Source organism: Carya illinoinensis, chromosome 14 (assembly GCF_018687715.1).
Source record: "Carya illinoinensis cultivar Pawnee chromosome 14, C.illinoinensisPawnee_v1, whole genome shotgun sequence".
NCBI lineage: Eukaryota > Viridiplantae > Streptophyta > Magnoliopsida > Fagales > Juglandaceae > Carya > Carya illinoinensis.
In genome coordinates this window covers 29,242,237-29,254,301 of record NC_056765.1, presented here as the reverse complement: position 1 = coordinate 29,254,301, position 12,065 = coordinate 29,242,237, and the positions used below count along the sequence as shown (strand labels likewise).

Below are 12,065 nucleotides of genomic sequence, written 5' to 3'. Positions count from 1 at the left end.
AATCATCATTTCTACCTCAGAAAGCATTTTTTTAATTTGTAAACAAACGTAATATATTTGAAAGTTTTTTAAACATATGATTACCAAATAGTAAATAAATTTTTAATAGTAGAATTTATTACTTAACTTATAAGCTATAAGTTCTACAGTTATAAGCTATATTTCCTATCGCAATCCCAAACATGCACTAAGACTTGTTATTAATAAGTTAAATTTTTTCATACGAGTTTTGTACTTACTCTTTTTCAAAAAGAATGTGCAGCAATTGCACATTTTATGATTGCAAATATCATTTCTCTATTGTATATTTGAAAATTAAAAATTGTTAAATTGTACCACTTAAAGTTTTAATAGTTGGAATATGAACAGAAGATGCATGTTATAATTTTTTTTTTTTTTTTTTAAGTAATTGAAGAGTGTAATATGTAGTTTTAAAAGAATTTGGGATACAAATAGTAACATCGGTTGTAAATTGAGGATGCAATGTTCATCCCACTTTTTTGGCATGGACATTTTCACCTCACTTTTTGGTCTAAAAGATTAGAAAGGAAATCGAAAAGAAAAATAACTTATATAATTATAGATTATGTGAGTTTCGTGTAATTTTTTTTTAAAAGAGAAATTTAGAAACAATATATATAAAAAATCATTTTTGTTTTATTGTGGAATTCACTTTTTTCAATATGATTGCACCAAATTTATACACTCTAAAATTATATCTAACAGTATTCAAAAAGGGAAATAATTTAGAGTGGAATAATTATAGTGGCATATTCTAAGAGGATTATATATGCGGCCTATCTAGCGAGATTGTGCTAATTAATAAAGGTGACATTTTGTATTTAAGTTGTTCAAGACGAGCTTCCAAATGTTTATAGAGTTTGTTTCGGTAACTGTAAGTTGATTAGAGTTAAAAGTTCATGATATATTTGAATAGAAGGAAACTAGGTTTACCAAAATGAAAATAAACAATTCCAAATTAAAGCCATAGAAGTGAGAAGGCTTGGCTTTCTGTGAAGCCTTTTTATGGGATTCTTTGATTATGAATAGGAGGAGAGCATGAAGAGGGAGGAAATCCACAGTACAATTGAGAGCTCTTTCAAAAATATTCATTCATGAACAAGTTAAACCGACTTACCCATAACATTACATCTTCCATGTACATCAACATATTTGTACAACAAACCAATTCAGGCAAAGACTTGTGCAGTTTCTACATCTTGCTGGTAAGTTTTTTGATTAAAGACCTTTTCAATTTTTCAACTTCACCTACAAACATGATGACAAAGGTGGGCTCGGGTGGTTCGAGGAACATTTGATGTTTAAGTCATTCTCTTATTTAGGGAGTCGTAGTTTATTAATAATTAAGTTCAGAGAGAGTTATTTGTATTTAATACATAGCTTTTATACGAGATTACAGGGGGGATATTATGTACCCTATGTCGGGGCTTGAACGTCCTATCCATAGTTGTCTTAATCTGGATATTTAATGCGATGTTGTGTCTGAGGTAAGGCTTTTAATTAGGGCTGAGTAGAAATCTAAAAATCCGACTCCAACTCCAGCTCCGCTCCAACCCCGACGAGTCGAAGTTGGAGTCGGAGTCGGAGTCGGAGTTTTTTTCCACTGAAAGTTGGAGTCAGAGGTGGAGGTGTTTCGACTCCGCCTCCGCTCCGATCCGACTCCGACACACCGACTCCAACTCCGATTCATCCTCCGACTCCGACTCCGACTTCCCATCCGACTCCGACTCCGATATTGTGCATATTTTATAAAAATATGTGTTTTCAATATATTAACATCTAATAAATAATAATGTATAAACATTATAATGAATAATATAAGTTAATATAAGTTAATATAGTTACTATAAGTTAATTTACATTACTAATTTACTATAAGTTACTATATAAGTTACTATATCTTATTTTAATATCAAATATCTTATTTTATATATTATAATATTATATATATTTAGTTTATATATATATATATATAATATACTATATAACTATATATATTGTCTAGTATTAGAGTCATTAGACTATATATATTTATACTTATATAATATATATAGTTATACTTATATAATATATAGTTATATTATATATAATAGTATAGTTAATATATATAGTATTAAAACAAAATTAATATTTGATTTAGGGTTTACAAAAAAAAAAAGGGGGCCTAAAAATGACCAAAACAGAGCCCAAACGGCGTCGTTGGACTCTGTTTTGGTCACAAAAACAGAGTTCATTATAGTAAAACGGCGCCGTTTACTACAGTCAAGACAGCTTTAATTTTCCCCCACCCCCCGACACTGTCCCTCAGCTTTGATTTAGGGTTTACTTCAGTCACTCATTCGGAACTCAACAGATTCAAACCCTAGCTCAGTCCCCACGAAACGGCGCCACGATCTCAGTCGTAGCCCAGCCCCAACCTTCGACGGCGTCGTTGCTTCTCCGGTATCTCTCTCTCTCTCTCTCTCTCTCTCTCTCTCTCTCTCTCTCTCTCTCTCTCTCTCTCTCTCTCTCTCTCTCTCTCTCTAACAGAAATCGTTCTTAGGTTTGAAATCGTTCTCCAGCCCCACATATTCTCTTCGTTCTCCGATGCCACGATCTTAATTGCTATTTATAATCTACTATGAAATACACTAAATGTTGTTAGGATATGTCTGTTAGAGGCATTTTATAGATTGTTTTATAAATATTTTACAAATAAGAATCACTAGAAGCTTAGTACTGGAATGGTAGTAACTAGTACTGAACTGTCTAGCTATATAGATATGTGTATCTAGAGAGAGAGAGAGAGAGAGCATTGGTAGCTAGCAGATATATATACACATCGTAAAACGGAAAATATTATTTTTGATCATTTGATCTATTTTAGTTGTTTTGATTTCTCTTTTATCTGTTATGGTTTTGGTTGTTGATTTGTTTGTTTGTTTGTTGATGTATCAGATTTTTCATTGTTCATGATAATGCTAATGAAGTTTGAATTGTCTCTTAATCTTTGTGCATGATCATGCAAATGAAAGACTTTGGCCCTCAATGTTGCAACAATTATATTGTTTTTTATTGTGAATAGGCCTAAGTTCATATTTTGATATTATAGATATTATTGTTGTGTTTAATGCAATTTATTTTATATGGATAGTCCAAAGTTAGCGATAATAATATAAAATTCTCAATTGTCCTAAAAATTTAAACACATAAGAAAATATAGATTTAATCATTTATTTTTTATCTTAACATTCCTCCTAGAGGTCCCTAACTCTGTTCTATGGTATATTTTATTATTTTCTTTTGAGTTTTATGCTTATTTGCAAGTCTATGGTCATGTATCAACACACCACTTGTTGTGAGCTATATATTATGTATTATAATTAAAAAAAGAAGTTAAAAATACTAATATTTTTCATCGTGGTGAGATCCACTTCAATGGCATATATTTTGTGAAATAGTTCTAGAGATAATTAGTATACATTTTGTGAAAATAAAATGTTATGTATTGGATGCTTTGGAATATCTATAATGAAGTGAGGCTGTGCTAAATGGATAAGAGCTGGTCTATAAAATGCTATTAGCGTTTTTTTTTTTTTCAATTTTCATTGCTTGTTGACCTTTGGTTAAGACCTTCTGAACAACCACATTTATAGATTCATAGGACATCTTTTCTCATTACTACTATATATGTATATCATATAAGTTACTTGAGTAATGTTTACATTACTTCATGAATGAATGATTTTGGGTTGTAATTTTGGTTATGTATTTTTAATTTTAGGTTGTAATTTTGGTTATGTATTTTTAATTTTAGGTTTTAATTTTGGTTATGTATTTTTAATTAGGTTGTAATTTTAGTTATGTAATTTTAATGTGTGTATTTAGTTTTAATTTAGTTTTTAATTTTGGTTGCACATTTGAATTTAGTTTTATTTTTTATAGTGATTGATTTTGAATTTAGTTTTATTTTCTAGTGTGATAATTTTGGTTAGATAAATTAGAAATCTCAAATTATATTCTTAAAAAAAATTGATATAGAAGCCCAAATCCGATTAGAGTTGCAAATTGTAAAATTGAAATGTTAATTAGGTCAAGGAAAAAAGTATAAAAAAAAAACCCAACAAAAAAGCCCAACTCCAACTCCTCTCCGACAAGTAGGAGTCAGAGTCGGAGTGGAGTGAGATGCAACCGGAGTCGGAAGTCGGATTCGGCCTCCAACAAAGTTGAAGTCGGAGTCGGAGGAGGCTAAATCCGACTCCGAAAAGTAGATGCTTAGCCCTACTTTTAATGCAGCATGTCTCCCAGAGGGCGTCCTGGTGGTAGGTGAGCGGCACATTCATTTCTAATCCCTTTCGTTAGAGAATGGAGGGTAGTCTGCACCTTTGTTCATTCACTTGTTAGCATAGGCCCTTTAATGCTTGGTGTTATAAGGGTAGTCAAAGTCAATGCATCCCATCTATCTGGTTTCCCCTGCAATTTTCACCTGATGCAACTAGAGGGCCGAGCCATTTTGGCGTTTTGGGGGCCACAAGAGGTTAAGGCCTAGGTTGACATGGGCTCATTGTTTTGCCCAAGCTTAACTAGCATGGGCCTGGTGGGGAATATCCCTCAAGTATAATTTTGCTTGATGCTTCAACACTAGGGGAGTAAGGTGGGAATGGGAAACTAGGCTTTGGTGGATAAAACTCCTTGTCTCGGACATTGGAATTGCCTATACCAAGGTACAACTGAACACTGAAACATGATGGAAAATACAAAATATTATGTACTAGGGCCAATTTCACGGGGATCGATCCTAGAATCTCTAGACCAACTCCAAAGCGGCATTTGTTCACCTTAAGATTTTTAGGACATTTGTGCCTTGCATTCCAAATTTTTAAAATTGAAATATTTTATACAGTAATGTTAAATACAATCATGGAATACGTAAGCACCGCATAATCATTTAAAAAAAAGTGGGGTTTACCATTAAAAAAATTAATTTTTTTCATATAAATTCTATATTTACTCACTCTTTCACATGGATTGCGCAGTGCTTGCACACTCCATGACTCCAAATATCATTTTTCAATTCTACATTTGATAATTAAAAGCTCATAAATTGTATCACTAAAATTTTTAATAGTTGGAATATGAACAGAAGATGCATTTTATAATATTTTTTTATAATTGAAGAGAGTAATATGTAGTTTTAAAAGAATTTGGGATACAAATAGTAACATTGGTTGTAAATTGTGGATGCACAATGTGTTCATCCCACTTTTTTGGCATTGACAGTTACAGGTCATAAGTAGATTAGAAAGGAAATAGAGAAGAAAAATTATTTATATAATTATAGACTATATATAAGTTTCATATCCTCGTTTTTTTTTTTTTTTTTTAAGTATGAGAAATCTGGAGCCTATATGAAAAATCAATTTTTTATTTTATTTTGGAATTTACTTTTTTCAAGATAATTGTGCAAAACTTGCATATTTTAAAACTATATAATGCTAGAGTGCCACCTAGTAGTGACCGTTGCGTGTGCCCCCTAGGCCAAATTTTCTATTTTCATTTTTTCATTTTTCTTGTTCATTATTTTTTAACATTTTTAAATATTTTTAAAAAATCAATTCACTAATAATCATTTCCTTAATTAATAAGTAAAAGAAAAAATTTTAAAAATAAAATTAAATGCATGAGGGGTCAAAATGAGAGGATAAAATAGATGGGAAAAGTAACATTATTCTAAAACTCTATCTAACAATATTTGAAAAGGGAAATAATTTGGAGCGGAAATACTTCTAGTGGCATCATTCTTAGCGTATTATCCGACCTATCTAGCGAGATTGTGCTTAATAAAGTGGACATTTTGTACTTTAGTTGTTCATGAAGACTAGCTTCCTAATGTTTATAGAGTTAGTGACCAATGCTATGTATAGTCTTTATTTAGAGATTGTAATGCACGTCTAGGCAATTTTATCTTTAAAATTTTTTAAAATTATAAAAATATCCCTCATAAGATATTGATAGTTTTTCTCATTTAATAAATGGTCATGCGTCAGAGTTTCTCTTATCAAAATGAAAATAAACAATTCCAAATTCAAGCCCTAGGAGTGAGAAGGCTTGGCTTTCTTTGAAACCATTTTATGGGATTCTTTGATTATGATCAATAGGAGGAGAGCATGAAAGGGGGAGGAAATCCACAGTAAAATTGAGAGCTCTTTCAAAAATATCAATTCATGAACAAGTTAAACCGACTTATCCATAACATTACATCTTCCATGTACATCAACATATTGTATAACAAACCAAGTCAGGTAAAGACTTGTGCGCGCAGTCTCTTCATCTCTCAGGTAAGTTTTTTGAATAAAGACCTTTTCAATTTTTCAACTTAAAATAAAACGGTAGCAGGATTGGAGGATTAAACGTGTTCATATAAACTTATCGCAAAGAGGTAACTCAAATAGAATTGGATCAATTCCTCCTGGTCAGTGCTGCAACATGAATCCAACCAACCAGTGCGACAGCAGCTGCAGCAATGCCAACTGCAACAATGCCTATCCCAGTGTCGTCACCTTGAAGATCTAAATTCAACCCAACACGAGGGCAAGCAAGTTAGCATTTTGTTATGCTCCAAGTCAAAATAGCAATGGAGAGGAGGAAAGTAAGATTGATTGTTACCTTTGATCCGATCTTCAACTTTTTTCTTAAGGATCTGCGCCGATCTCCAATCGGGTGCAATCTACCAAAAGAAACATGCAACAACCAAGTTCCGGAGTTATTCAATTGGTAAATCAGGAGAAGTTTTGACAATCTTAGATTTGAAGTTGTCATGCATTGAAGATGAAATAACTCGAGGTAAATGATGCAAATGGGCATTAGCATAGGTTTGCCAGTTAGAAGATCATATCAGGAGAGCAGTGATCAGACCCTTAAACATTCATCCACAAGCTCCCTACTTCTCGAGTAGCCAACACTTCTGTAATACCCAACAGCGAGAAGATAAAGCTCGTCTCCTTTTGGCAGAGAGCTGTTGGTACGGGCCAAAGAAGCTGCCAAGACAAGTTTTGCAGAAGTTATCTACCAAACTAAGCTCAGCACACAGCAGAAACTCAACATCAAATATTCAAGGCCATTCAGGCAAGTTGTATTTCTTGGTTTAGAGGCTCAAAGGAAGGAGAGGGACACACGCACCCACACACACAGACAGATATAGAGGAGCATGGTTCTATATATATGTCCACCTTCAAGAATTTCTATCCCACGTTTTACATCTTTAAGTCGTCTAGAGTGAACAAGAGCCGATAATAAACGCAGGATACATTCTTGCAAAAAATCATCAGAGGAACCTTCTTTAGCCTCAGCAACTTCTCTCTCACAGCTCTGCAGATTCACGAGTTCAGAAGACAAACAAAGGAAAGGGCCCAACCAAAATACAATCATGTAAGTGAGTCAATATGACTGCTAAAAGTTGAACACTGTACATGATACATTCCAAAGGAAGGGTTGAATTATGCATCTAAGTGTTGAGCAGTTCTTAACACTATCATACGATGCACCAAAAGATAGAGCTTACAATGACGAAGTCGTGGTCGCACCAGGGTATGTCGTCGCCGTCGGAGGAGAAATTAGGGACGGAGTCGGCGCCGACGGGCATGCTGTAGTTTTCAGCTCTGAAAACTACAACACTGCAGGAGGAGGATACCGTATAACGTAAGCGAAGGGAGATAAATAAAGAGAGCGATGGACTCGAATCAATTTTTTTCTTTTTCCTGAGGACTCGAATCAATTACTTAAGGGCTAAGGGACCCTGATCAATTTTTTATTTTTGGAAAAAGATAGGATTCCACTGCGGGATGCCGTTGTCCAGTACCGCTCTATTTGTTAGATTAAGAAAATATTATTTAATAATATTATATTTTTTTAAAATATATAAAAATAATATAAAAAATAAACAAAAGAAAAAAAAAAGCCTGAGGGACTCCACGGTAGTTCCAAAAACTTATCTGAAAATTCACTCTAGTATTCATTTGACAAGACATATATATATACTAGGTTAAATCAACGTGCAAAGCACGTTTATTTAGTTAGATCAAACATGATTTTCATATTATTATTTTGTAATTTTTAAATTGTAAAATTTAAATAATGTACTTTCTTGATATTAATAATTATTTTTACATCTGAATTACACTCTAGTTTAAATTATTTTATTGTTAGGGATTTTATATTATTTTATTTTATTAATATTTAATTTTAATGTTTTTATTTGATTTTTCTTGATTTTTATTGTGCCTTTTTATCATGTTGGATTTTTAATTTCGGGTGGGCTTTATTCTAGTGGATTTTATTTTTTTTTTGGGCCAAATTTATTCAGTTTTCGGGCCCAACCCGTGTGCCTTAAGCCCAGCCCCCTTTATCCCCCAAAACGACGCCGTTTGCTCTCTAGCCTTAGGGCTTTGTTTCTTCTTTCTTTCTTTCTTCTGGCGCCGTTGCTTCCTCTTTCTTCTTCTTCTTCTTCTTCTTCCTCTGTTTTCTTTTATTCCTACCTATCCTTACCCATGAGGTTCCAACTTCCCAGTCTGCGTCCTTCAAGCAGCCACTAAAGTCCAAAGGCTATGGGGTCGTTCAAGCAGCCATTGAAGTCCCGAGGACGACGCCTGGAACCCGTGGGGCCGCCTGGAGTCGTGGCGCGAGCGTGGCTGCTCTGATGCCGTCGGCTACCACTTCGATCTCTTAACCTGCACCGACGCCGCCACGCTTGCTGTCGACTCAATTAGCTCCAGCAACTTGCGGAATGGAAGACTTCGAAGACGAAGGAGGTTTTCACAGCGATGAGAAGGGAGATATGGAATGCGGTGGGATTTTTGTGGAATTACAAAAATAGCCACAAACGGTGGCTTAACAGTTGCTTAACGGGAAGAATAAAACTAACGGTAAAAACAACATTTTCCGTTAAAACAAGAAATTCTGTTTGATACACATTTTTTATATATAGAAGATATATATATATGTATTTCGTTGTCATAAACAAAAACAAAGCCTTTGATAATGTTGAAGTAGGATGACATTAACTACAATCTTAGAATCAACCTTGAGACAATATTGTTTAGAGTTTGATGATCACATGCTTGTACTGTTTAGTGTTTAGAAAATTCTTAGAAAATTCTCTCGTGTGATGATCACAATCTTAGAATCAACCTTGAGGCAATCTTAGAATCAACCTTGAGACAATCTTAGAAAATTCTCTCGTGTTTAGTGTCACGAGAGAATTCAAATCCTCTAGAGTTTTTAGGACCTAAAATGGTAGAAATATAGATATATAAAATAAGAAATGATATTTGCAGTCGTGGTTGTGTAAGCGCTGCACAGTCTCTTTGAAAAAAGTGAATTAATACGGAACCCACATGAAAAAAATTAAATTTTTTAATCGTGGACCCCGCTATTTTTTAAAGCGATTACACGACGTTTGCACATTTCACGACTGTATATAACATTACTCATATAAAATAGACTGTATATTATTTATTGAGTATTAAATATTGTCTGAACAATTCAGTCGGACAATTATATATTTATAAGATTTATTTTTGTATCTATCTCTCTCACACTCTACGATTTAAAACTTGATATGAACGGTCTAAATCTACATAAATTGTAACAGCCCGCTAGAAATTCAATTAAGGAATTTCTATTGACTTTAGGAACCTCGTGAAAACTCTGTAAATTTACACGAATCGACTAATCGCATAAATTTTAGCCTGTCAACATAGTTAGTGTTATCACTCACTATGGTGCCAGAAATGCAATTTTAATTATTTGAGATAGTTAAAAGTGTCAGAATACATTATAGTCTACACCACTAGGCTTAATTGAATATTTAGGATTTTTCAGTATTAATTTTATTACGTTTATTTTTGAAATGAATAGTAACCTTGGTAAATGTACTAAGTGCAGTGTTTTCAAAATCACAATGTGAAATGTCCAAATTAGGTTAGCGATATTTTATTTGGACACTTGGAAAGATCTTAACCACACATAATGAATAGTATTAAATACTTGGCACAAAGAGAAACCATTAGATGGAATTGTGAAGGAAATCAAGGTGTGAGATCATGACACCTAAGCAAAATACACATTTGGAAAATATCTTAAGAATAGAGATTTAAAATACACATGGAAAGATTTTAGCCACCTTACTCTTCCAAGTCTACTCCACATTTGGAAAATATATTGAGCTGATTTTTATAGATATTATTGGATAGAATATTTTGAGATAATCTTTTATAGATATTTTAGGTAGGAGAAAACCACACTCAACTCTCAAATCCAGCCTTATCATCTCCCTTATCTCGTCCATAAGCATCTCCAGCCATCACCCACGAACTTATCTTCATTTACACGTTCCTTTAAAAGAATATCAAACACTTTCTCTCGGACAGCTTTTAGGAGTTCTTTTGCACGCCCATTTCGAAGCTTTTGTAAGTGTTTTATTATAAAGTCTCATTCATATAAGTTGTTCCTTTTTTAGTCTAGTTTACATGGATATCTTATTTGTCCCATTTGAAAATCATTTGGTCAGTCAAATATTATGTAAACTATAAAAAGGTCATTCTGGGAGATAAACTGGAGAATATGTTATAGTTTGGAGTTTTTGACCAAGCTAATGGATAGATATTGGTCCGAAATTTTTATGGAGTATCGTTAACATGTATATATGACTATTGGTTGAGGATTTTTGCATGATTAAAGGTTTTGATGAAAGATTTTTTTAGATTTAGAAACTCAGAAACTGGAAGAGGAAAAACAGTTTCTGTTTTGAGAAAGTTTAACTCTTTGGTGGTCTAAATCTATTCCAATGACTTTGATAATTTTATTGGAGAATCCTAAGCATCTTATATACATGTTATATTATTATTTTAAAGATATTTGATGTTAGTTTCAAAGATATGAAATTTTATGCAAAGAGATATTCAAATAAGCCAAAGTGTGGATGTTCTTGGCTAAATTTATGTTTTGATTAATTTTTAACCATGTGATCTTGAATTAGAAGCTTATATATGTTTTAGGATATCTTTTTAAACCATGAGATGGTTTGGTTTGAAGATCACATATTTATAAGTCATAGATCAAAAGGTTGATCAAAACAAGTTGGAAACAAAAATCAATGGAAATAGCATATGGGAATTTCGGCTCTATGGAGTTTTAATAGTTGTGATTAGTTTTAAATTTTTCTGAGTTGATATTTAAGTTTAGGACAAAATTTACATGAGGAATGTAAATTTTGGAAACTTTTGGAGTTAGTATGCAAAATCCTTAAATTATGGATTAAACGGTCATTTTCCCACATGTAGAGAGTAAAATGGAAATTTTACTATTTAAGTTAGTATTTTCCATATTTCAATTTATTAGTGATTTAGTGCTAACTTTTAGAATCACTAATTACAGTTCCTCGCGATCGCGCTTGAGGTTTTATAAGAAACGCGGAGATCGAGGTAAGTTAGCTTTTAACTTACTAGCAGTCTACTGTGTATGTGTACTAAGTAAAAGAACTACAATGTATGTATGTATGTTATCATATATGTCATGACATGCCAAGTTATCACGTAATTGTCTATTATACAGAATTTATTCTGTCATCATTTTTTATCTGTTACATAATATATTATGTCATGTATTATTATACATTACAAGTATGTCATGTTAAATATGTTGTCTGTTATATGTTATGCCATGTTACGAAATGTTTCTATCTCAAGTTGGTCATGTATTTCAAGTTATGTTCAAGTCAAGTTTGTGTAAAATACATGGGGCCACAACAACTGTGGAGTATGTATTTACACATAAAATACATGGGGCCACAAAAACTGTGGAGTATGTATTTACACGTAGAATACATGGGGCCACAACAACTGTGGAGTATGTATTTTTCATGTTAAGTCAAGTTTATGTAGAATACATGGGGCCACAACAACTGTGGAGTATGTATTTAACTGCATTGTGATGTGTAAAATACATGGGGCCACAACAACTGTGGAGTATGTATTTACACATAGAATACATGGGGTCACAACAACTGT

At 32.9% G+C, this 12,065-nt stretch overlaps 1 protein-coding gene across 1 annotated transcript; it reads right to left on the bottom strand.

Annotated features, from left to right (window-relative positions):
• Positions 1-6,191: 6,191 nt before the first annotated feature.
• LOC122295161 (mitochondrial fission 1 protein A-like) lies at positions 6,192-7,730 on the bottom strand. The gene is made up of 5 exons (XM_043104237.1): positions 7,562-7,730; positions 7,230-7,368; positions 6,916-7,037; positions 6,667-6,727; positions 6,192-6,569 (listed from the first exon to the last, which is right to left on the bottom strand). The coding sequence occupies exons 1-5, from the start codon at positions 7,640-7,642 to the stop codon at positions 6,460-6,462; spliced, it is 513 nt and encodes a 170-aa protein (XP_042960171.1). The 5' UTR covers positions 7,643-7,730; the 3' UTR covers positions 6,192-6,459.
• Between the last annotated feature and the right edge of the window lie 4,335 nt (positions 7,731-12,065).

Excerpts from the sequence above, each read along its gene's own strand:
- LOC122295161 (XM_043104237.1), bottom strand. The coding sequence starts at position 7,642 with ATGCCCGTCGGCGCCGACTCCGTCCCTAATTTCTCCTCCGACGGCGAC. Across the intron at positions 7,369-7,561 it reads GCGACCACGACTTCGTCATT|AGCTGTGAGAGAGAAGTTGC; the intron begins GTAAGCTCTATC and ends GTGAATCTGCAG. Across the intron at positions 6,570-6,666 it reads AGTTGAAGATCGGATCAAAG|ATCTTCAAGGTGACGACACT; the intron begins GTAACAATCAAT and ends GGTTGAATTTAG.